Here is a 26,300-nt window from a genome sequence, read left to right as displayed (position 1 = left end):
ATGGAGATGTCAGAGAGAAGTAGTTCATCAGTGGAGGACATGAAGAAGATCACAAGCAGCTCCCATTCATACAGCGGAACCAGAGACGCTGAGAGGTGAAGCACCACTCTGGCCAACAGGATTCATAGAGAGTCCCCTTTAGCCAGCTGGAGACACAATGTCCACGTGTGCATTCTTTGTTCTCAAGGAATCATGAACTGCCCGTTTGCTTGGCCGATGTGATCACGCTCAGTCTCCACACAGAGAATCCCAGAAGCCCTTGTGTTGGCATTGATGGCTACTTTGATAGAGGAGACATGACATCGGTGTCTCTGCCTTTGAACGCATTGTGAGACTGTTGGAGTTCTTTGTTGCTGTCCATTCAGAGAACATGAAAGGTCTGAGTCCAGCTGCTGTCATCACTTTGGACTCAGAAAATGGGAAGCCATCCAGATCAAGGCCTTCCTCGACCATATCAGAGTATCAGACATGGATATAGTATTGTAGGGGTTGTTAAGCCTGTAACTGCTCATTAGACCCTCTGTTTAAAGGGGTATATTCCACTGTATCTGGACTTGCTGTCAGTGCAGTGCATCTGAATCAGACCAAAGCACCATTCTTACTACTTTTTCCCCAGTTTCAGTGTGCCAGACCATTTCCAAGCAAGTTCTCTAATTCCTGAAAGACTTGAGCACTCCTCGTGTCTCTGCTCATGGCTGAGGAGCTTGCTGAAGATTTGAACAGCACTGGCTTCGATTTTACTGACATTGCTTGAAAAAGAAACTTCATTGCTATAGTTCACTGAGAGCATAACAAGAGAATGTGCATGGATGGCTTAACTATTCTTGACACTGATGTATCCCTTCAGTGGTCCGGCTCCTATTGTCCCAGTAGATCATTTAAATCACTCATCAAAACCCCCACCAGTTCCTCAGGGATCAGATTTGGAGCCTTCTTTCTTTGACCTCCTCTCGGTCATTAAAATAAAGTGATCCTGATAGCCTAGCCTCTCTTCTTGCCATCATGTCTTAAACTTAAATCCAGATGCTAAGAGGTCTAGAAAAAATAGTCCATTCTTAATCAATCGTCTCCCTTTGCTTTGCCAATTTGCTGTGGCTACAGCTTTGACTGGACAGAAAGATCGAGATACTTCTTTACATTGGTTAGAATTTTAGATTTGAGGCCTTAGATTCTAAGGCCTTGAAATAAATAATGATACTTGTAGACTGTTCAGATTAAAAACCAAACATGATTGTTCCTTTGGCATCAGGGCCACCAGACTTTGCATCCATCTGATGAGCTTTTAAAAATCTGCAATATACTCTGAACCGCTCCTTTAAAGCCAGACAGATTATAGATTGGTTGGAATTTCTAAGAGCAGCAAACCACCTGAGAATCTGTTGACTGGAATTTGCCCACATCATTCGCATTCAATTTTGAAGTCACAGAAAAGATGCACAAATGTACACATCAACATTTGAATGTGTCGTAAGACGCAAATCTGTTAACATGTTTAATCAAAATTCTTATTTTTTCTCGAGTGTCGAACATTTTTGAAGGATAACTTTTCCAATTCTCATTTGGTGAATGACGCGTGGCGAACCTGAAGCTTTGTTATGTTTGTATGTGCGCTGTTTGCATCATTTCTGCAGTGGTCATTTCTATTAAATACTTCTATTTCTTAGATTTATCTTTCTAGTTGTATTCTGCTTGTTTCTCTCTGTATTTACAGCATTGCGTAGGTTTATCATCTTCTACTTTATCACTTAAATCTTTTCTGTGAATTCAACATTTCAACCCACCATAAATTCAAAGATAAATTCCAACAAATTCTCCCGTATTTAAATGTCATAATAATGTCTTAAATTTCAAGTAAAGTTCTTGTTTTCGGTGCTGTTGTGTATCATTTTGCCTGTTGCTGTTAGTTTTTGTTGGCATTTTCTATTATTGTAAGTATTTTTATCATTGGATGAATGAATGATGCATATTGCTACATGCAACTTTAAATGATCTTGATTTCTTCTTGACTTCATTTCACATACCTTTTTGTATGCATATATAGAAATCTTCTTTAAAAAAACGCTGTCGTAGTGTTTCATATTTTCCAGTGATAAATATAAAAATAACCGTAGTCCTGCTGTGGTGCCGTCATAAAGATCCTCATAGCTAAGTGAGTGACTCTAACACATAGTACCAGAACAGTGACGTACATATATCCACATGACCAAAACAATCTTTACGACGTATTAAGCCCATGATTGCTGCTTGTTTTTTGCATGATAGCCCAGCCAGAGCTCCACAGAGAAAGATGCAGTGTTGATTTGTCTGTGTTGTCTGTCTCACTCCAGACCAAATGTGCTGGTTTCCTCCACTGCAATCAGCAATTTCTCATACAGCATGGTGTATGAGGGGTATGGAGGCAGGTCCAGACGGTTAAAACAAGTATGAGCCCTGAGTGAGAGAGAGAGAGAGAGAGAGAGAGAGAGAGAGAGAGAGAGAGAGACTGTTAGAGCATAGAGACACCAGCGACACCAGCACAAAGATGTATCTATCTTAGAAGTCTAAATATACCCATTTTTTGGATTGAGGATTCATAAACATTTCATCATCATCATATGTGCATATAGTGTTTCCCTATTTAAACAATGGATTTTTCAAGGTTCAACGCTGCTTTTCTTGTCTCCCAACAATTAAAGGAATGGCTCCATAAAAGCAGACATGACACAGAAAGACACTTGAATGTATAGTTTGGGAAATATACTTGAATTTTGTCTTGCTGAGAGTTTGATGAGAAGATTGCCGCCACTCTCATGTCTGAAAATTCCCACTGCAATTTAAGTACAGAAACTAAATTTCTGGACTTCAGATCACTGTCTATGTGGACGGCTAAACACTGATACATACAAACTTGAACTGAAACAGTGAATCCAAACATAGCTTTTGTTTGTTGATAAGAAAATAATACAGGGCAGCTTTAAAGTGAGGGTTTGTAACTCAGCTCAACAGCACCCACTGTGGCCTCAAGTGATAACTACAGCATGATGGTAAAATGCAGTAGGAGCACAAGAAGGCAAGAACTACAGCCATCTATCTAAAACTTGTTAACATTAGCTAACATTAGCCACCATAAGCTACTGGCCACACCAGAACAAGTCATGTTGGAGCAGCAAAACCACTGAATGAACTGAACTGAGCCTGTTTTGACAGAACCTTCGATGCTTCTGATTCATTTTTTCATTTGTAAGAGAAAGATTCTGGTACTTCTTCTTTCAAAAGTTCCATACATATCTCCACTTTGTACCACCTCAACTATATCACTGGCACACCCCCACTATCTCCAAACCTCATATTATTAGTAGACCTACAGCACACTTGCTGATGCTGAGGCTTTCACTGACCACAAAGTCAAACTCTGGCACTTTTCCCTGCCCTGCAGTGAAACCTGAGCCCTGCTCCCTGTTTCTGCTGAGCACGCTCACATTTTTACTGCTGTTTGCCAAATGAATGTCCTACTGTAAGGTCAGAGGAACACACCTTGCACAATATCAGATTTACCTGCACTACAGAGGAGGGAAAGCACCAAAATAGCTCTTGTGCTGAGCTGGTCCTTTGTACTGAACTGATGTCTGAGCATTCAAGCTGCATGTAAAGCGTCCAGTGTCAGTAATGTCATTTTTCTAAAATTAACCTGCAACTAGATCCAGATCTTCACATACACACAGTGATGGACAATCAGGTGCCATGTCTTTCAGTCATTTAAGTGAAGTGCTTCATTAGTTCTCCATGTTTCGGTGGGTACTGGTTTTTTATGTCCACACAGTCCATGAAAAGACCTAAACCAACAGGGTTAGTCCACCTCAGCTCCAAACCCACTGTTTCCTACTGAAGATGTAAATCTTTAACAATTAGTCACAAAAGTACACTTTCAATTTTAAAAATACTCAGTAATTTCCTAAAATTCCCAGCAACCGTAGTTTTCATCAAATGTTACTCAAGCAGGAGGACACGGTGCATTAGTTAGGGCTATTTTAGGGCAGGCAGGCATTTGACTTTCAGGAACAATGTAATGAGAGCAGAACAGTGTGAACTGGCTTTAGACGAGGCTGTGTTAGATACCTGGGTAGGGATGTCACTTTGCCCCACTTCTCAATGCAGAAGCGTCGCAGGCCATTGGATCCTCGCAGCGCGGCGAAGCCCTCGTAGGGCACGCTGGACGTCCCGGTAACAAACTGTAGCAGGCGGAGACGCTGCTCGTTGTTGAAGCGTTCCACAGCGGCCCAGAACCAGCGCATCACGATGTGACCATCATGGTAACCTAGTGATTGGGAACACGTGACATCAGAGTCAACGCAGGTTCAGGGCTTCACACAGACAAGTCTAGATCTGACCAGTTCTGGTATAAATACTGAATGTACTGTATGTACATCTACACGCACCTCTAAAGCTCACCAATGAAAATGTAATATTTTGTGTTTTTAATCTGGACAAAAATGTGAGTGTAATAATGACAAATTGCAGTTTTAGGTAGAAGAACCACAACTTGTCATTTTCACACGTTGGTTCCTATTAACTGGCTGAGACTCCAGCAGGATGTGAGTCAGAGTACACGCTGATGTGGTCCAGCTGATCTGATAACCTCAGTTTTCCCTGGTTTTATCATGTACAGTTGTGCATGTTAGTACGAGCTGTACATAAAAGAAGTCTATAAGGATTTTAGACGTGGTTTTAGAAACACACACACACCTCCTCTGTACTCCGTGTTGCTCCTCCAGTCACTGAGGTCGATCTCCACTGTACCGGCGATAACCAGCTCCAGCTCTCGTGCATCGAACACAGACACCAGCCTGGAGTCCACCACCTGGGAAGGAGAAAAACAGCAACACCCAAATGTTTCAGCTGCCTTTAGGTGTGTGTGGTTGCATTAATATGTATGCGTGTGTTTAGTAGGGTGTATTCACATTTCTGGGCATTGCAGTCTAAATTAACTGAATGACTTTATATTTCAAAGAAATCACTTGGGGATGTTGACATGTTAGTGTTTTCAGAGTGGATTATGACTTAGTGCTTAATAAACAATAAAAATTGGTTCCCACTTAGTGTTAACCTTCTAATAATGTCGGTGGTGGTGGTCATGTGCCATTTGAGAACTGAAAGAGTGTCATTTACCTCGTAGAAGCCTCTGACCAGCGCCTCGGTCTGCTGCACCACTCCTCTCTCCACCCTCCACTTGGCCATGCGCTCGATATAATCCTTCTTGTTCTTCTCTGTCACCTGGAGGTGGGAGCCACCCGACTTCAGCTCCCGCTCCGTCACCTGGATACAACCGAACACAGGAAGTACTGGGACTAGTTAACAGTGTAAGCCATCACAGCAGTACATTAAAAGCTTATGTATGTTATAGTTGAACAATGCAATCTTTATCATCAAGAATAAATGAGATCTAAATGCACAACAGATTATATGTATGTGATTTTGATTTGAATATTTAGATGTAAATGTCTAGCTAGCGTCATTCACGCTGACCTGGCCAAACACCTCCTCATTGACGGTGAAGGTGAGGTCCAGGATGTCAGTAATGTCGTTGTCTTTCATCCACTGCAGAGACTGGTGGAACTCCTCGTCCAGATACTCCAGATCAGACAGGTCTGTTGGCCTGAAGGACACACAGAGCTCACACATACAGCCCATACAGCTCCACAGAGCCAATCTGGTCATCAGTTAGCTCCAGTTTCATGGCAGCTTTGCTTAAAATATTTTTTAGAGCTTCCACTGTAGGAAAGACAAAGACCATAATGTTAGAGCTTCAGCAAAGGAAGCTTAGTGTTCAGCAGTTTGGCCACAGTGCACCAATTCAATAGTAAAGACATACAAATGTGAGCTGAAGTGTAATCGCTAAATGTTTAACATTAAATAGAAGAGTTTGTTCATTCTTTTTTAACATAGCCAATCTTGACCACGCCTTTCAAAGCAGACACAGATGAACCGTAACAGAGTCGCTGAATGGAAGAAGCAGCTGGTTGTGGAAGTATTCTGTTCCACTCTAACTTCCCATTTTCATTTTGTTTAAAAACGATATCCTAATGTTCCTCAAACAGTCTACTGGGTAATTTAATAATCCTACAAGTTTATGTTATGGCTATCAGTTTCAATCATTTCAGCTTTTCAGAGAACTTTTAGTACGATGAGTCTGTGTGAACACCACAATACCTACGAGCCTCAGTTGCCATCAGAGGCTGAACGCAGCATGTCACCATAGTTGCTGAGTTCATCCAAAATTGACTCAGAATCCAAAAGTGAGCTGATTTACACTGCAGACTACGTGTTTCGTTTTCTAAACAGTAATTCAGAAGTCCAGCTTGTTGCTATTGGCAGATGTAACTCATGTACACACTGCAAGCATGGAAGTTACAGCAAAACAAACATACCCCACATGATTAGATTCATATGAAGCACTTTGGAATAAATGCCTTTCCTTCTGTTTTACCCTCTGAAAGAAGACACATGATAAATGCTGTGGTACTTGAGTGCGTGTGTACTGACTGTCGGAGCAGCGCCTTGTAGAAGGGTCTGGTGAAGAAAGCATCCAGCAGGTACTGATGGATCAGAGCCAGGCCCAGGATACGACCGCTGAAACGGAACCTGGACACGCACACACAGGAAGATTAGAAGCAGCGACAGAATCAGTTAAACCGAACTTTTTCACTGACATATGAGAAAGAAAAATGAGCTAACTGGCCTGATATGATTCAGACTGCTGTGGCTGTAGCACTGCAGTGCACTGCAGAAGTAATGATTAATATCAGTATTATTATTATGTGGATTTGTGTTTTTGTGTTATACTGTATTACTTTATCAAAGTTGTATAATTTTGTATAAAATGCTGTTTTTGTTCAGGGTGTTCTTTAATGAAACTGAGACCACTGTTACACCTTGTATTAAAATGCATCTTGGGTGATTGGATTGCTATCGCAGAGAGCTTGAACACATGAAAGCACAGGTGGAAATGCACCTGAGAGGTAGGTACCAAATGGTCACTGTGACCCTCCTCTCCAACTGTGTGGCCAATCGCATGTCTCTTCTGCAAATAAAATCAAACTTTGACACACAGTCTTCATCTTTAAAGGTCCAATCACTATCTTCTCCCACCAGTCTTGACAGCGTTCCAGCATCCAGATCATCCTCTGCACAGTGGTGATATGAAAAACGAATTCTGCTTTTGCTTCTATATTCCAGTTGCCAAAAATGGCTTCTTCCCCGACTTAGAAAAGCAACACAAGTCCATACATTAGTGCAGCTTCATGGATAGCTGCCATGTTTATTTTTTTTGGACCGGCGCAAATGCGAGGAGGGTGTAAAAATAAGACAGAGAGATGCTCATCGTCATCATCAGCCCCGTCCAGTGAACAGCAGGTAACTAAGCATCACTTGTTAGAAAGAATAGAGGAATTGTACAATCATAACAGTACTGAACACCAAAGCTGCAGATGACAAACACTTTAACAAACCACTGACTGACTGTGTGTGACTGTGTGTGTCTGTGTGTCTGTGTGTTATCGCACAGCTTACCATTCCAGATGGTTCTCAACAAATGCTGACATGGGGCTGATTTGAACGGTGTACGTATCGTTAGCGGAGTATTCAAACAGACCATAGTACGGATTGAACAACTCCTGAGACAAGAGGAAGAAGAACTCTCTGGATGGACCACTGTAGTCCAGCCTGAGACAAGAAGACAGAGGGGACACACACATTTCACACATTTGGTTCAAACTGATAATAAATGGTTTCTACACCTCACCATAAATATTCAGTATTTCTGACAGAGAAGTGTAAAAGAAGCAGCATTCCTGAATTACAACACTGATATACTGTCATCTTGTAAATGTGTTATGGTGAATGTGTTCACAGCTTTTTCCCTGAACACTGAAGCCTGCTGCTGAAATCCACGTTCATGACAATGAACAATGAAAACAAGGAACTTAGAGAGGCTAAAATGCTCTGCAGAGCAGAGAGGAATTACTGATTTCAGTAATAATTCTGTGTGGATGCATCACTGTTGAACTGTTTAACATTAGACTCAGTAATCTCATTGTTTATATAAAAACACTGATTATTGTGCTTTTATTGTGAACAGTACAACAAACGTGGTGGTTTCTGTGTCAGTCACAATGTTTTGGGCTTCAAAAGCTTTTAAGAACAGCATAACATTTTGCACTGTAATGTAGCTGTGTTACATCACTGGTCACTGGTGTGTGTGTGTGTGTGTGTGTGTGTGTGTGTGTGTGTGTGTGTGCCTTACCCCTCCTCTCCCAGGAAGGTGACGTAGAGTTTGTTCCTCTGCAGCTCTTTGCGGGAGTACGCCATCACCTGGTTAAAGGTTCCTTCTAGCAAGTGTTCTCTCCTGATCAGCAACCTATAACGACCAGGACAGCTCACTCATCACAGTGGAAGCATCCCTGCACTCCCTCCAAGAACCAAAAGAAAAGTCTCTAAAACCTCTGACTGATTTTGACTTAGTCTCACAATGTTCTCTACTAGGGCAGAAACAAAATGACCTCACAGTCCTCAGTGGTAGCTTTGGTACTGTTAAAGCACGGTGAACATATCCTAAAGTATTATTACCATGTTGTGTATATTCTACTATAAAACACATAGTTATACAATAGGTCAAATGTCAGAAATAAGATGATGCAGATCAATGAATATATGCAAATGTTAATGAGGGAAGAAAACAGTGTGAGCTGTGTCACAGCCGTCAGGATATTTATTAATACATCTACTGCAAATGCTATAAACTGATGGAAGCACATAACAATACTGCATTAGCTGTCCATCTTTCACTCTTATTTTGATGTTTTCATGGCACAATAAGACGTTTCCTGTGCGCAGTATGCTTTGAGTCTTACTTGATTTTGCCTGGTCCCTGGCCGTAACCCTTGGCTTCTAATTTCCTGTAGAAGTTTCTTAATTTGGCTTCAAAGTCTCTCCGGTAAGGAGCTGGAGCCCTGGCCCTCTGCAAGCCTACACACACACACACACACACACACACACACACACACACACAAAGAACAGAAACAAACAGAAAAAATACTAGATAAGTTCAAATAAAACACTGTTTTATTCAAAATATTGTGGGAGTGGGCAGTCAAAAAATAAACTGGGGGTATCCAGAACTGGATTATTTGAACCGATAAGTTAACATTTTAGAAGCATTTTAATGTTGCATTTTGTCAAGCTGGAGGTAACTGAAACTACTTTATACGCTGTTGGGTGTTTCACAATAAAGCATTAGATTTTATAAGCTGGTATGTTTTGTATTAAAAAAGTAAAGTCAGACATCAGAAGTGTAGTAGAGCATAAAGTGGCATAAAGCATAATATATGAAAAGATATATGTATGTATGAAAGTACATTTGATTCAAAGTTTCATTTTAACCAAAACCAAATCCAATCATGTTTCGTAGTAGCTGGAAGCAGGACATTACTTTCTGACTGAACAGCAGTTAAGATGAAATGACTGCAAAGGACGAGCGAGTCCTGCGATGGACAGCTGGAGACATGGCAACGCACCATCAGCCACCCAACGATCAAACTGTCTGACCAATGCAACTGACATTTTTAACGGCAGACATTTTGACACGTCACAGCAGGGAATGCAGAGGGGCAATTAACATCATTAACAACGGCTGCATTCCATTTAGGTCCACCAGTTTCAGTTGTTGATGGTGCAGTTTATACTGGCACACTGAGAGGGTTAACTGGGTCATGGAGGCTGAAAACAGCCTTCATTAAGCAAACTCGCACGTGTTTACCTTGAGTCGAGAAACGACCTGACATGCCGCTGTTATCAATGGCACTGCTAATCAGACTTTACCCCATAAAAATAAAATGGAAAGTGTAGAACAGTGAGCACTGATGCCCAGTGGACATCAGTTTCATAATGTCTATGACAGTGAGATGACCTCACTCCTCTGGAAGATTAAAAATCACATTTCAAGAGTCATTAAGAAAGGAGTGACGGCTGCAGGCTCTTACAGTGACACTGATGTGGAGCAGTTCAGATGAGTTCACAACTTCTCTTGTTGTTCCAGTTCAGGTTTTCACAAAGACAATGGCACAGTTAATGAATGAAGCACCATTACAAGCCAGGATTCCCCGCTGTGACCCAATTTCTCTTTCTACTTGTGGCCTGCTTGAGGTCTAGTGCAGCTCATTAAGATAACATTAGTTCACCCTAACATAGCACAGCAGGCTCTGTCAAACAGCAGTGATTACTGTTACTGTTTGGGGTTTCTGTGTGTGTGTGTGTGTGTGTGTGTCTAATAGAATCCACACAGTGCTTCAGATACTTTGCCAGATTAGTGCCATCTTCACTGTCAACAGGGCTCAGAGTGCATCCACTTCACTTGCATATGTGAGTAACTATGTGCCCACTGATTACTGTGATTACACACACGGTGGCCTCAGATGAGAGGCAGATAACACACATCTGTAGGTGGTGGATGAGTTTGGATCCAGAGGGCAAAAAGTTGAATAAATCTCTACATCTACTATATCATCCTATTACCATTTAGTTTTCATGTCCCAGCTACCTCACAGCTGCCCACTGACTGAACGTGTTATGTTTCAAAGTCATCTAAGGTTTGCTGCTTCTACATGCTGCTCAATCATTCTGGCTGTCCAGAACGTGGTACCAAATGACAAATGTGACATTAAACAGTGCTGCTCCAGCTGGCTGCACTGATTCAGACAGCATTACCAACCATCGGTGACTACAGGGTTTCTGCAGCGTTTACCAAGTTCAGCTGAATACTTTTTAATACCAAACTCTTTCACGTTAAGAATGAATGTGAAAGGGAGGCAGCACAGTGTTAATTGTACAACCTAATTCAGCATTAAGCTGCTGTATATAGGTCACATCTGTTTGAATACATTGGATGAAATATATGTTTTTTTTTAACTTGATTTTTTGGAAAAAGTGACTTTGTTATAGCCTTATTACAGATGTACCAATCCCTCTGACTAATATAAGGTAAAAGACTGACAAAGTGTTATGTCTTATACTATAAAAAAGGCCTAAAATTAAAAAAAGTCAAATACAATGCACACTGTAGAAGATTTTCTATTTGCTTTTAATTTGTGCATTTACTGCAGTGCTAATTTTGTCAATGAAAGCCTTAACGAAAACTAGGTAATAAATAAGTAAATAAGACTAAAATGAAATGAAATGTAACCTTCGAAAAAAAAAGACCTGTCATGAAATGTGTTACATTTTCCATCGACAAACAAAAACTGAATGATAATGAGGAAGACGGATGAATGGACAAATGAACTTATTGTTTTAGTTAAACTAATTTGCATTTTTTTTCACTTCCCAAAAATACTGATTTAGCTGCTTGATCTGTTGCACTACATTTAATAAGAAGCATCTTGCATTCAGGAATGTTCTGCCTCTGTCAGTGATGATGTCTGATGTTCTTGGAAGACACAGATTTATGGACTAAATTCTTCTAAAATCCTCTGAGAACTAGACAGGACAGGAAACAGCAACCAAACAGCTGCAGTGCTGCGGACGGAACGTTAATGGTTTTTTCAGTGGGCTCTCTGTCATGTAACTATCAGAAGGAATGAGTCAGTTCCAGGATTAATGATGATCAACCACCTTAATCTTCCCCTAACATTCACTACAGAACTATCGCTATGTTATCTAACGCTTTAGCTTTAGCTCAAGCTAAACCCAGACAGTGAACAGTGGTTTAGTGAGTGAGCGCCTGAGCGATCAGCTGCTCTGCAGTGCAGACATCAGGCAGCTGTGGTAAAGCTAGCTGAGCAGGAACAACAGAGAAAGAGCAGCTCTGTTCAAACATGATGACATAATGATGATAACTGGATTTACCGAGGAGAATCAGCCTGTTCCACGACTGCACAAGCACAGTCACATGGACACTGTGACACTGTGTCTGTGAACACCTGTAACCATGGTAACTGTGCACAATAAAGTTCGCAACAGCTTCAAAATGCATGATGAAAATGAGCTAATGTCACTGCTGAAAACTGGACAATCATATTTTTTTACTACACGTGTTACCAAATCAACATGAAAACCTAGAAATCTTCTAGGCCACTTTAAAAGGAAACACTTTTGAAAATATATAGTGTATGTTACTGCAATTCTTTGTTTTAATTAAGGCATTTTAAATGTTCCATTAAACAGCAACAACTTCTAGGTCCCATTCACATTTATAGATCATTTCACAGAAAGATGTGAAAGAGGCCATTTCCTGTTATAAGGTTTCTTATTGGTTTGTTCATTAATTGTCTACTTAAGTTAAAGAAAATAGTTTTGGATTTTTACATTAACAAGTCCAGGAATGCTTCATATTACCCATGTTCATGTTCTGGCAAAGGAACAGTGAACACTTGTGACTGGCTGGCTGGAGGACCTACCAGGAGAGTTCTGCGGTGAGGAGGCGGGTGAGCAGCGAGGAGAGAAGCTGAAGCCGGGGTGGATGGGGTGAGGCGGAACATAAGACATGATTTCTTCTTCATATAAACTGGAAGAACAGGACACAGAGAGGCACAGAAGACATTATTTCTCTGCTCTACAGCGAGTCCAAGCATTAGCTGTGTGTGTGAATTCACCAATCTGAGAGTACACTACTGAGAAAGAAAGATGTTGTTACCCAACATGGGTCTACTGGGTTTCATCTGTACCTCAACAGGATGACGAGGTCTGCATCACATGACAGCTTCTCCACCCCCTGAGTACCCTCTGTCCGGATGTAGTGGATCTTCTCCCTGAACGAGACAAAGCTGTTCCTGTTATATGTTTGAATTAAAATGCTAAATACAACTAAATAATCAGGTTTGTAAATGAGACACATTCTCCCTGACTCTGTGATCAAGAGGGTGCAGGGAAACAGGAGAAGGAAAAGGAGAAGATGAAGAAAAGGGAGGATGGGGAGAGCAGGAGGGAAACAGTAATAATGTATAAAGCATTATACACCAGAGAGCACAGCAGCAGAAAACAAGTACGTAGTAAAAATCTTAAAAAAAAAAAAAAAAACCCACTTAGATGGTCTAAATCAGGCTGTTTAAGCAGTCATATTAGCTTCAGATGAAAATGTTTTTGCATTGCATGAGCACTGTGGACGAGGACATCCACATCACAACTGGCAGACTTCAACATTTCTAAGTGAGAGGAAGAAGCACACCTCAGTGCGTGGTTTCTGCTCAGGCTGGGCTGTCGCTCCTGCAACATGTCAAATATGTTCGGCTGTCGAAGGAACGCCACTATCTTGTCATTGTAAGCTAGTGAGACAGAAGCAGTCAGACATTCACACAGAGTCTGAGAAGACATCCTCAGAAAGAGCCGCTGAGAGTTAACACAGTGTATTGCATTAGATTGTGGCTTCAAATGAATGATGGGATGTTAAGACAGCGCCTACATGGAGCGGTCAGTTGCTGTGAGTCAGCGTGATGCTGGCTTCGTATGGCAGCTACCAGGCTGTTTCCAGGCCTGGCCATCAGAGAAGCTCCACGACTCCTGGACACATCAGAGGCCTGGGAACAAACACCAGCAGGACACAGTTTCACTGAGTGGCAGCTGTTCAAAGAAACTCACAGTCTGACACAGCACCCTCCATCATCCCTCTGACACCATTACAACCATGCTGAATTAGCTATTAGCACTTCTTGTTTGTGTGGATAAATTTGCCTGTTTGCGAAATATCACTGGATTACTCGCATACTGAAGAAAACTTAAAAAACTGATGTTTCTCAGGCAAGTTCTGAAACATCTTTTTTCTATGATTTCAAAGCAAATTTATAGAAGCTTGACCATAACTGACACCAGAGATAAATGAAGATATCCTCTGCACTGATGGTTCACGTTCATTCTTTTTTAGATTTAATTTGTGCATTAAGGTAATTATTCTTACCTGATCGACAAGAGCACAGTTTTATTATGCTAAGTGCAAAATTATAAAGCTGATCGAATAATTACAAGGGTTTCCTCATGATTTAATACTCCCTTGAGTAACAGGCCCATTGTTTTGTTTATCTTCTGACAGCTGTTGTCTACTGATCATTTTACCTCTGATTAACTGATCTACTACGATTCTAGATAATGTTAGTAAATTAGCAGCTGCTGTACTTTTTAATCTGATCTGCACATCATGTAGCATTGCTAGTGTCACTGCACATTAGCATTCACAGTGAAATTCTGAAACCCTGAACTTTCTTTCTGTTCTTCAGCTGAACTGATGTTGAAACTTTAAAAAAAAAATTTGACTCAATTCCACAATTCCACTCTGGCTCGATAGTCCAGGTGTGTGTGAGTACCTCCCCGGCGCTGTAGCTGCGTAGTCTTTGCAGATGCTGCCTGTGGGCGAGGTGGCCGGGCAGCCGGCCATTCTGCAGAGGGATGCGAGGGTCAATGAAGGTTGTGGCTCGACTATTGTGGTCCACGAAGAAAGACTGAGAGACAGAAAAAATGGACGGAAATTATACAGTGTGAATTGTGAAATATTGAGTTAAAATCTTCTGCCACATTAGAATTAGAAAGAGATTCTGGATCAAGTTTGGCTCTTTTTAATCTAACTTGGATTAATTTGATTCCTATTTATTTTTCTTCATGATTTCTTTATTATGTTTTCTTTGTCTCGTTTCCATCCATGCATTCATGATAATGAGAGGGCAATCTTCCACAGAGCCCTCATGTTTTTCATGAGTTTCACAGCCACCATAGGTCTCTCCTCCTGCTTGGTAAGTCTGCAACCTCACCACTAGATGCCACTCTGTCCTGCACACTGGTCCAATTTTCTCACTCTAGAGTGGAGACAGTCTGCTCTCCCCACAGGGGAAAAACACACTTGTTTCACCTACAAATTGTAATGCCTTCAGTTGAAAGGATTTGGAGTTTACGCTAAATACGATAGAGAACAACTAAAATCAGTGTTTAACGAAAGTAGACAGTGCAAAATTAATATTCTGTTCACCGTATCGTCGTCCTCATGGCTGCCAATTTACTGGGAGTTTTTTTCTTTCAGTGATTTTATTGTCATATTCTGGCACAGCAACTTCTACAGTTCAGTTGTTGGCAAAAAATGTCACAGCTGCCTCACAGCTGTTATGCAGGTCTCTGCTGCACCAACTGTAACATCACCGACTGCAGGCTACAACATTCTCTCAGCTCATATCATAGATTGTCATGGGACCTCCTCTCATTCATCCTCTGCACGAACAGGCGTCAGGTGACTAGTGAGCTGACTGTGACAGACAGAAATCAGAACGCTCATATGAGCAAACCTCGCAGAAAGAAGTGACAGAGGTTGAGGATAGGAATATGAAAATGTTCTTGGATGAGGCCAAGACTGACTGACTGAACAGTATCGACAACCATCGTCTCAACAGATTATTTAAGGCTCACTCTACATCACCTACCTTGCCCTGGGGGTCAGTCTTGATCTCCCAGCCTCGTGGCAGCTCCAGCTGAGTGTCTGCAAACTTGTTGAGGAAAACCACCAGGTCCCGGTTATGTTGGTAGCGCTCAAAGTTCCTGGCATCGCGGCGCACCTTCAGGATCATGTGTTTAACACAGCTGCTGCTGGTGAACATCCGGTAGGCTGCCTGGAGAGAGAACACTGACAAGTTCACTTTTCCATCTCTAAGAGCTAAACAAAGGGCCGTGGCATTTTGTCTATGCATTTGTGAGTGTGCCTTAATGTGTGCGTGCGTGGATAAAGGTGTGTGTATCTTAAAAAGTTCCTCGATGTTGCACTGAATGTTTACTTTGCTGTGTTATCCAAGTCCTCGCATTGAACAAATCAGAGTTATATAGAGTAAATATTCCTCAGGCGCTTTTAACTGTCTATTACACACTAGCTGGACACAATATTTAACCAAATAACAGAAACAGCAGCATACAGAAAATGGTTACATTACATCAGTTTATTATTTTATTAAGAGACACTCTCACTATTGTTGTCTTGAAGCAGGCACACTATCTGTGCACACTCATCTGTGTCCTCTTTAAATGATCACCATATGGTACTGGAGCTGCAAACAAAGACACTTTTCAAACTCTTCCATTTGGATTCATTTTTGCACTGTGACATCTGAGATCTCAAAGTTGGCAGCTGAACAGTAACTTTTCCAACGAGAAAGAAATGACGACAGTCATGTGAACATTGTCTGACTTCTTTACTCTGTCAGTAGCTCTCAGCTCCGAGCCCACTGATTTCTACTCAAGATGTAAATCCTTAAACTCCCTTAAATCTTCCTTAATCCTTAAATCCTAAAACACAGCTCACAAATATATAGTTTCATCTCTAAAAAAAGGTCCAGTAATGTCCTAAAACAGCTGCACAGAACTGTGCATTTGTGTGTGTGTGTTTCTTTTTTCAGCAGTGAGTTCAGCAGGACGGTGAACGTGGGATTGAATCAAAACAAACTACAGTGTGTGTGTTCACGTAAATGGAGGAACATGTCACACAGTCCAATAGTGTGGCTCACTGATCTTAATCCTTTTTGGACAATGGAGCTGTATGGCACAGAGGAAGAATATAGAGGACTGTTGATTGTAATTTGTGGTCAACTAAAACATGTAAAGCAGAGATATGGCTCTACTAAAAGCGGGACTGTAAACTGTTTGTTGAAGAACTTATCATCTTTACACTGGCTCTTTCAAGGAAGCATAAACCTGAACAGAGTTTAATAACTATAAAGCTTGAAGTTAGCACAATATTTTGTATATGGGCAATGTTTTGTGAGTGTGTGTGTGTAGTACGCACATAGTTACTGTGCAACACAGTGAAGAATTCTGGGTGTGTGATGAACTTGACAGCAGGTGACTGGAGGAGATGGCTGATCTTCTGGTGATTGACAGGGGAGGCGGGGCCTGCAGACAACAGGTGAATTGTTTTCTCTACATAAGATTTTGAGGCAGTTTGATGTATTATTTCATGAATAAATATCTCATACTATGAATGACATGACAGTGCATCAGAAAATAAACAACTGCAAATGACAGTGATACAAAATCCAACCAGTATTTATGCCTTCAAATAATGAAAACAGAGCAGTGGTCCCACCAATGAGCAAAAAAGCAATCCAAAACACTGCAGGAAGTTTGCTCTTTAGTCGGCATGAACAAGCAGAGATGAGTCAAACTGTGAGCAGGCGGAGCACTGCACCTGTCTGAGGAGCCTCTGAATCCGTCTCTGTGCTGCTGCTCCGCTCTAACCTCTGACTCCCACCATCCTCCTCTGTGGCCATGGTCCTCTGGATGTTCTGGTACCTGCAGAAACAACAAGTTGCCCTCTTAGAGTATGAAGACGGAACATGTTTATTTCTTTGGCTTGTGCAATTGGCTTCATAAAGGCATCATCTACTCCTTTCAAAAAAACACACACTTCACTGTTTCAAGACAAACCCAGTGCGACTGCTACTACTGAGGTTTTCTAGAATGTTATTACATTGCATATTTTTGGATCTGCATTGCACTGAACTTCTCTGCACAATGTTGATGGTTTGAGTTTTCTTTCCAGACACCAGATGTCAGCCTAACTCCACGCCTGCAGCAGCTACCCCCAGTGAGCGTCTGGTTGACAAAAACAACCAAAACCAATAATTAGATGTACACTGAATGATACGTTTTCGACCCATGCTGTTTATTTTAGTATATAGTATATAAAACTGGACACTTTAATCAGCTGTGGACAGTTAAATCCATCGTGTGATGTCAGAGACTATCGCTGTGCAATAAAGCTGTAGCAGTGAAACATCCACTGCACCGACACGTGATAAGTCATTTATATTACAGTTTAAAAGACACATACTCAGGGAAGTTATTGCTTTACCCATTTAATATTTATTCCAACACCTATTTATAGTCACTGTATATTGTTGTCCATTACACTGACTTGTACGTTCATAAATAGTTAAATGTTTTTGTTTGTATATCTTTGTTCAGCTCTGTCGTTCTTGTTTTGGTTATACTGAATGAGTGTGTGTGTGTGTGTGTGTGTGTGTGAAGCAGATTGAGAACAATAAACCATAGTCAAATCCTTTGTAAGTGAAAACATACGTGGCCAATAGAGGCGATTCTGCTGTTTTCATACATGACACAGTGAAATTTAATGTAACAATTCCAAACTAAACTCAAAATTACAGCGCTGTACGCTCACTCGCACTTAAATGGTGTTTTTATGTTTTAAGCATTGTAAAATTATATTCATTTCATCTGATTTCATTCCATATTATCTCGTACAGCAGTGTGTTGCTGCATCATTAAATAAAGCACCACAACTCATTAAAGCAAGAATGTTTCTCGCTGTGACATGACTAATTAGTACGTTGTTATAAGAAGATAACAACTTGGTTAAGTGGGAAAAAGACTCATTTAGTGCTTAAGGAGAAACACATATAGACTGGTTTTGTCAGAAAACGGTGGTGGTCCAGTATGGCTCCGCATGTCACATGACTGATCGAGCCTACCGTATTAAACAAGTGCCACAGACCAATGAAGACATACATTTCTCCAATAAAAGTTCTCAGCTCAGTTGCAATTGCTGCTGTTTGACGACTGGTTGACACGAGTGCCTGACAATCATTACAGCTGGAGCTCTCTCTGTGTTTCCACTCTGACCTCCTGTTGAGTTGTTCCATCTGCTGGGTGGATCCTGAGCGGGGGATGCCGTGGTTACACTTGCTGCTGTGGCTCGGCCTCTGCCAGGTCGTGGTCCGGTTGACATGGTCCACATAGAAAACTCTGCCGTGGCTGTCGATTCGAGCTTCCCAATCTGCGGCAACAGAGACAATTAGACAAGTTATTAGCCAGGTGAAGCAGCCCACTGTGTCAGTCATATTTCCCTCAGTTAGATGAAGCTGAAGACCTGATTTGAATTGGCTGGTCCCTGTTGTTTTCTGCAAATGGGTTTAAAAAAAATCCTAATTACAAGATCTAACTCTTCCTGTCAACTGTATCTACAAAAAGCTTCTTGTTCAAGGAGACACACTGTTTTCTTGCTATATTTGAAGGTACCACTTGGTTTATTTCAATTCACAAAATATCCTTTCTCATATAGTTACAGTACTGAGATACATACACACAGTGTTTTGTTCCATATTTTATTGCTTTGACTTCCATCCGCTAACAAGGACTGAGCTTCTACTTTAAAGAGAAATAGGGAGGCAGGGCATTTTCCCACTACTTTGATGCTGTACATCATAAAGCCAAAACTGAGAGGAAGACTAATCCCTTCATGCATGGTCTGATGCCTGCCTTGAAGATCACCAAGACTTTCAGGTCTTTTCTGACAAGATGATTGGTGGTCTGATCCAACACATGAACACATGGCTGGAGAAAATAAGTTTATCTCTAAATTATGTTAAAAGAAAATTAAGTACACTACAGGAATACAGCAACAGCAAGTGTGAGAGTGCCTGAAACACTGTTGGTGTCCACCACTGATGAACACAGCACACTGACAGATGAGACCAATTTAAGATCAATTCTACTATAACAGAAGGTCCCTTTAAGAAAACAAAATATGTCAAAAACAAGTCAATCCATCCTGGATCACTGGATAAAAAATTTCTTTCTTCTCAAGTCATTCTGCAATGAGCTGTAAGCACAACACTAACTTGTTGTCACTTTGTTAAGCCATCATTGCAAATTAGTTAGCAACATTTGCCTATTTACGCATCCAGCAACATTTACCCAACCTTAAAGCAGCATGAATTGATGTATTTTAGCCACATAAGGGCAGCAGAACAAGCTGTAAACACATTGACATATTATCACCTCATGAAGTTGATCAAAGGTCTGAATGAACAGTTGAATATTCACACAAACCACCATTAGAATTCATTAGATTGTGTCTGTGCCAGTTTATTATTATTATTGTTGCTGTTGTCACAGCTCAAATTGCCATGTTCTGGATTGAGATCATGAAACTTGGCCCATGACATGCATGAGCTTACCAGATGGTGTAATTAAGGCACAGAAATTAGATACTGGAAAGGCCAATCCTGACACTGCGTCCAACTCAATGTGCTCCACAAAAAGGCCTCTAATATGAATGGAACTTGTTGGATTTTGACTGTAACAACACCAAAATGGGTGTAACAGCATCGCAGGACTGAGATACACCTTTCTGTTACAAATGATCAAGATCTGTCCAAACACATCAGCAAAAAGCTTTGCAAGGGCTGAGGCTCAGCGGAAAAATGGCTGTAAGGAACTGTCCAGCCATCCTAAGTCTGGGTGCACACCTTCAGGCCGTATTTGGAAATAGGGCCACCAAAGCATTTTGACCCCAACCCATGGGGGGTGCCATAAGTACCAAAAACTAAATCTGAAGGGCCAGACTGATTGGTGCATGTGGGTGTGGCCAATCACTTATTTGCTAGTACTTCAAGATACCTTTAAGAAATCCTGGTTAAAGTCACTAGAGGAATCAGATACCCCTCGAACCAAGTTTTGTTCAAATTAGATGTAGGAGGGACGAATGGCGGAACTCTGAGTGCGTAGCTGTTGAAATGCTGCAGACTCTGTACTGAGGAAACAAGTGTGTGATTGGTCTCGCTCCTTGTTTGAACAGAACTGAACTGCTGATGTGACTTAGCTCACCTTTGTGAAGACAGTGATTGTGATCAGGCTTTGTTCTCCTGCTCAAACACAAAGTGTCACTTGATGTAAGTGCAGTCATGAGTCTGTTCGTGCTGTAAGTGGATCCAGTTCATGGTGTCAGATGACTGAACACACTGCTTACTGAATCTGCTGGAAAGTGCCTGTGCTGCGTTTGACCTCCACATACGAATGTCAGGGAGGAATGAACGTGAATGAGCTCGTTGCTGCTCGTGGCTTTAGGTTCGGCCCTCTGAGCTGCTCCTTTCTGTTCAGTCCAAAAGGACTTGAACATGCAGCCTTTGCAGAATTGGAAGCATATTATATATTTGTGCTGTATTTATCTTCACTAAAGGGCCACCATCTGGCCAACTGGGCTCCTATTTCTTGGGAAGTACTTGCACATCATTTCCCAGTAGGGGGTCAAGTCTCATGTTATTACCTCATTCCAGCTCATGGCAGTTTGAGCCACTCTGCAGGAAAAAAGTAAACTGGCACAAACACACTGGGGTTCCGCCCCTTTGATGCTTGAACTCTAATAAAACAAGGGAAATATTTGCCACAGCACAAACAATATGTCAACCTGCTTCTTAAGCAAATAAATTCAAGTTTCTTCTGATTGTAGTTGACGACCTGCTTTGATAATTGATTAATGAAGGATTCTACTGGATTCTAAAGCTGCTGTCATTTCTGTCATTTTCGTTAAGTTTTGTTGCTTGAGTTGTTTCGGGGGATTTAATTCTTGTCATGAAATGTGTTCTGTAGAGGGCAGAGACAGAGGCAGGTTGGAATTGGAACCGGAAAGCTGTTGTTGTTGTTGTTGTTGTGGCTATCTGATATGCCACAATGAGAATTTCATTTGGCTCAAAAATACCCGCAGTGTGAATGTGTGAAACAAGGACCGTAGCAGCTTTTCCCAGCTCTGACTAACTGCTAAAGGAGGAGGAGGAGGAGGAGGAGGAAGATGAAGACTGCCTCCTCAGGACAGAAAAACCCTCTGTTGGTTGTCACGACTCCTCTGCCCACACACACACACACACACACACACACACACACACACACACACACACACACACACACACACACAGAACAGCCTCTTCTTGTCAGTCCTGCTGCATTTCATGAGGCTGAAGGTGGTTTGGGTCAGGTTTTAGGTGATCTAATAATGACACTGTTTCCTCTTTCCACAGACAGTGACCGTGATCAGGCTTTGTTCTCCTGCTCACACACAAAGTGTCACTTAATGTAAATGTAGTCATGTGTCTGTTTGTGCTGTAAGTGGATCCAGTTCATGGTGTCAGATGATTGAACACTGCTTACTGTATCTGTTGCAAAGTGACTAAACTGTGCTGCGATTGACCTCCACAGACTTCATGTCAAGGACTGTCTTATGATATTGTGTAGGAGATGATTATTGCTATCAACAAAGGCTGTGGCATTTCTTAGTTGTGCAATAAAAGAAAAGTAGTACTGTTTAAGTAATTTGTCAGGAATCTAAAATGTGTTATCTATTTGTCTATTTGATATCCTTTTACACTGAAAACATTTGATCTGACAAAATAGTTATTTTGAATTCATCATTTTGGGCAGTAATAACTTCTCTGTACCCAGAGCACAATACAGGGTTCTGGTCAGACTGGCTATCCAGTGTTGTTAGTAGAATCCCACTTTGTGTGTACATATAGGATTAAACAGTACATCCACTAAGGCAGGAGTTTTAAAGTCAGGCCCCCCTTTGACAAAATCGAGACAACTCCAGTAACAAGCGCTTTCAGTTTCTCTTCAAAACATTCCACTTTCCTGTTGCTTATTGTTCTCTATGTCACATCCTGATATACTGCCCAATTAACACAGGCTCCAGGTGATAGTCAGCACACCCCTCAATGTGTAGTTAAAGGCTAGGAACTGAAATGAGTGACAGGTCTATTGGTACAATTACCGGTTCAACAGGATTATTTGTTTTATTTCAGAGTGAGAGAAGAGGATCTATATTGTAGTTAGTCGAGCTTATCATAAAGACAAAAGCAGAGAGTAACAGCAGTTAGCTTGCTGTGTTTAGAAATCCACCTATCAATACCACTAAATCTCAGTAATTAACTGTTTATATCTTGTTTGTTTCATCTGCACAAAATCAGAAATGGTAAACTGATCATTTGTTGTTCCAGGATGGCACCACTTCAGGACTCCTGTGCAGGTTTGGGTCTACATACAGGTTACGAAACCTCACAACCTCACTGTGATGAGCAGGCTACCTGGTCCTCATTTAATATTTTTAATTACTTTAACTGTTAAGAAGAGGACTTCTTCACTTTACAGTCCATTCTCAGTGTTTGTGCACTGGAAGTTTCAAGCTGCCACATCTCACTCATGTAAGTTGAATATTGGACCAGGATTGTCTTCCAAACGAGTTGTTACTAATCATGCTCGTAGGCCCGCCTCTTCAAACTGGGTTTTCAGTGAGCACAGAGAAAATTTAGACTTTCACTGGATGAATGTGAAAACAGCCTTTGTCAAACTCTGGAAATACATCATTCTGCACAGAGAAGCTGAAACATTCAACTGTAGGAAGAAGAAGGAAACAGATTTGAGTGACACATACAGACAGAGGTGTTGACAGACATATTTTTGAGGGTCATAAACTGAGGCTAAGTTGCCGGCTGCCTGAAAGAAAAAGAAGCACCGCCTGTCTTTTGACCAAGATGCAATGATGATGATGGAGCAAAACCGAGAACAAGAGGAAGCTTCCAGCAACAATCCTTGGCTACATCTGGCCACACCTTTCATACCAAGATCTAAAAAAGAAGTGCTTGCTGTGCCTCCTGAAAAACACTGAGATCTCTAACCTTCACAAGCACATTGAAGTAAGTCGCAGGTGAAAATGTAGTTAGCTAGCTAACATCAACTGTTCCTTTTCATGTATAACGTTAATCTTTGATCATGATTTGTTATTATTTGGTTATGATCATGGTAACTTATCTTGCAGCTAGCGGTCTGTTGGGCTTTTAAATTGGGGTGCTTTAGACAGCAGTTACCCTAATGCAGGCATCTCCAAACTATTCCACAAAGGGCCGAGTGGCTGAAGGTTTTCTTTCTAACCAAGCAGCAGCACACCAGACTTGACTCATTTCATCAGCTGATCTCAGTCTTCAGAGAGCTGATTGGTCAGACTTCGTGCTCTTGATTGGTTGGAGGAAAAACCTGCAGCCACACGGCCCTTTGTGGAATAGTTTGGAGATGCCTGCCCTAATGTAATGCCAACATTGACATTAATGTTACGGCATAAGTTTCAGTAGTTTTACCCACAAGAGCTGTTTTTTCAGTATTTTGCACTGGCCTGCAGACCTGTAAAAATATCAAAATGGGTCATTTTCTATGGGAGTGAGTATACTTGGGTATACATTTTCATTCCTCAACCCAAGTGGAGTTTGAGTCTTCCAGCAGCTGACCTTTCTGCTGTAAATCAGTGAAGACCAGCGATCCAATACTGAGTGCAGAACCCACAATGCACCAAGCAGCACAGAGCAGTATAAAGATGAATATCCTTAAACCTAAAAATGGGGTGCAAGTGGGGAGGATGAGATGATGAGGGCAAACACAGAGGAGATGGAATATGTTTGCAAAGCAAACATACATGGCAGCATGCACTTGAAACACACACACAAACAGCCACACTCAGCACAGCAAACCAAGCTGTAGGGATGTGACTCCAGAGTAAGACTGGGAGGTGTTGGTTCTTACTTGGAGGTAAGGCTTGGTCAGTGGCAGCAGGAAAATGGTTTAGGTCATGGCTGGGTCGCAGGACTGGAAGATGGCCAACAGGAGGGGAGAAGCCTGAGCCTACAGGACATCAGAGAGACAGTACGGTATGAATTACCAAAAGGCTGGGGATACACTATACCACCTGTCAGACTAGGAACGGACCAGATGCTTGGGATGTGGAAACTCCTTATTTTGTCACACTTGACTGTGTAATTCTAGCCCAGTATCCCTGGCTATTATGTTCATATTGGGCAGTTTTGCAGCACATGATTGTCATGCTGTAGACAACACTGAGTGCCAATGCAGGCATTAGTGTGCCCTCTATGTTAGCAAGCTGGGAGGTAATTGCGGAGGTCAGGGTGGTGGACAGGCGTGTAGCACCAACAGCTTCACTGAGTAAATATCTGCATGTTTAAACTCTGACCACAACCTTTCCCAAAAATTTCCCTAAACGTTTATTTTTTCTGTGTTTTGCCTAACCATAAGCATAGTTTATGCTGCAGAACCACAGCATTTATCCAACCTTGAGGCAGTTCAAAATTGATTTATTTTAGCCACAAGGGGGGCAGGAGAACAAGCTGTAAACATGTTGACATAGTACCTTACCATAGCACCTCATAAAGCTGACAGAATGTTTTAGCAAACAGTTGCACAGTCCCACCTGCAGCAGACTCAGAGCAACATAATCATTCATTTGGAGTTATGTTTGTGTCCACCTGATGAATGTTCTAATATTCACCCTCCTTTGAGCTGCTAAACGCTCCACAATGTTCGCAAACTAGTCTCTGACTGTGTCTGTCTGCTGTTTGGTGCTTAGCAGGTAGTGTATGGTGGGTTTTTTAACCTTTTCACTGAAAACAGCTGCATCCTGCTGTTACAAATGAGGTTGGTGTGAGCAATGAGACTGAAACAAAAGAGTGAAGTTGTGGGCTGAAAATCAAAACAATGAACTGAAAGAGGCAAATGCACTTTGCAGAGCTGAGGGGAACTGCAGAATTAATTATAATTCTCTGCGTGTTCATCACTACAAGCGACATTATTCACGTCAAAAGTTGTTGTTGCATGTGCAGATATTGTCGAAAGAAATAATTCTGAAAACACTGGTGCAGAACATAATCCAGAGTTTTGCAGAACTGTCGAATATAAACATTTTATCTTGTGATAGAATTGGTAATTCAGATGGATCAGCTGTCTCCTGCATACCACTAACAAAAGAACCATTGATCTCAAACACAAAACAATCCCCAACTCATTCCCCATCACATCATTATAAGATGCACGGTCACTGGCTACTTGCAGTCCCTTTGCAACATTTCCATCTGCTATTAAAACGTTAATTGTGCCGGATGAGGGAAAATGTGTTTTAATGTTAAATGAAACGATGTACAACATGCTCTGAAATGGGACTGTGCGAAAATCAAGTGGAGTCAGGCTGGTGGAGATGTAATCCATAAAGCACTATCGCATTAATGAGGAAGCATTCCCCCACTGGGTACAAACATTACCACCAAGGACACTGTTGTAGCAACTGAAAAATGAGCAGACATAAATCTACCCATGGCTTGATACATCACTGCAAAAGGCAGACATATCACTGTAATCACAGCGGGTAGAAATATGAAGTCAAACCACATTAGGCAGAAACACTAGGTGGAGAAAAGTCTTTGACACGCTCTGCTCACTACAACACAGTGAGCAGAATTTCATGAATTAAGCCACAAAAACTGAAGTAATGTTCAAATGCAATGGTGGATTCACATCAGCTACAACATGACTTCAGCCTCATACCAAAGAGTTGTAGAAGCAAAAGGAAAAAATAAGTGCAGGCTGTGCAGTAACATCAGCGGCATAATATCATCATCTGTTTCTTAAAGATGTAAGTCACCTACAAAAGAGGACCATCAGGTGCTGTACATACCAAACACAGGCAG

At 41.4% G+C, this 26,300-nt stretch overlaps 1 protein-coding gene across 4 annotated transcripts in view; it reads right to left on the bottom strand.

Moving 5' to 3' along the window:
* Positions 1-1,517: 1,517 nt before the first annotated feature.
* The window catches only part of LOC143339827 (E3 ubiquitin-protein ligase HECW1-like), an 85,585-nt gene continuing 60,802 nt past the window's right edge, over positions 1,518-26,300 (bottom strand). For 2 of the 4 annotated variants that reach the window (XM_076761312.1, XM_076761313.1), the window contains 19 exons: positions 24,349-24,447; positions 18,628-18,781; positions 17,174-17,277; positions 16,772-16,878; positions 15,423-15,608; positions 14,322-14,456; positions 13,427-13,541; positions 13,193-13,289; positions 12,693-12,776; positions 12,426-12,532; positions 8,886-9,000; positions 8,279-8,392; positions 7,546-7,698; positions 6,520-6,618; positions 5,503-5,632; positions 5,146-5,292; positions 4,723-4,837; positions 4,096-4,294; positions 1,518-2,430 (listed from right to left, as the gene is read on the bottom strand). In XM_076761312.1, coding sequence (XP_076617427.1) covers positions 2,319-2,430; positions 4,096-4,294; positions 4,723-4,837; positions 5,146-5,292; positions 5,503-5,632; positions 6,520-6,618; positions 7,546-7,698; positions 8,279-8,392; positions 8,886-9,000; positions 12,426-12,532; positions 12,693-12,776; positions 13,193-13,289; positions 13,427-13,541; positions 14,322-14,456; positions 15,423-15,608; positions 16,772-16,878; positions 17,174-17,277; positions 18,628-18,781; positions 24,349-24,447 — 2,372 coding nt within the window. In that variant the 3' untranslated portion in view covers positions 1,518-2,318. The remainder of the gene's footprint in view (positions 2,431-4,095; positions 4,295-4,722; positions 4,838-5,145; positions 5,293-5,502; positions 5,633-6,519; positions 6,619-7,545; positions 7,699-8,278; positions 8,393-8,885; positions 9,001-12,425; positions 12,533-12,692; positions 12,777-13,192; positions 13,290-13,426; positions 13,542-14,321; positions 14,457-15,422; positions 15,609-16,771; positions 16,879-17,173; positions 17,278-18,627; positions 18,782-24,348; positions 24,448-26,300) is intronic. The other 2 variants (XM_076761315.1, XM_076761314.1) reach the window with 1 other exon arrangement.

This window comes from Chaetodon auriga, chromosome 21, assembly GCF_051107435.1.
Source record: "Chaetodon auriga isolate fChaAug3 chromosome 21, fChaAug3.hap1, whole genome shotgun sequence".
Classification (NCBI taxonomy): Eukaryota; Metazoa; Chordata; class Actinopteri; order Chaetodontiformes; family Chaetodontidae; genus Chaetodon; species Chaetodon auriga.
Note: the sequence above shows the minus strand (reverse complement) of the source record. Positions and strands in the feature narration are given on the sequence as shown.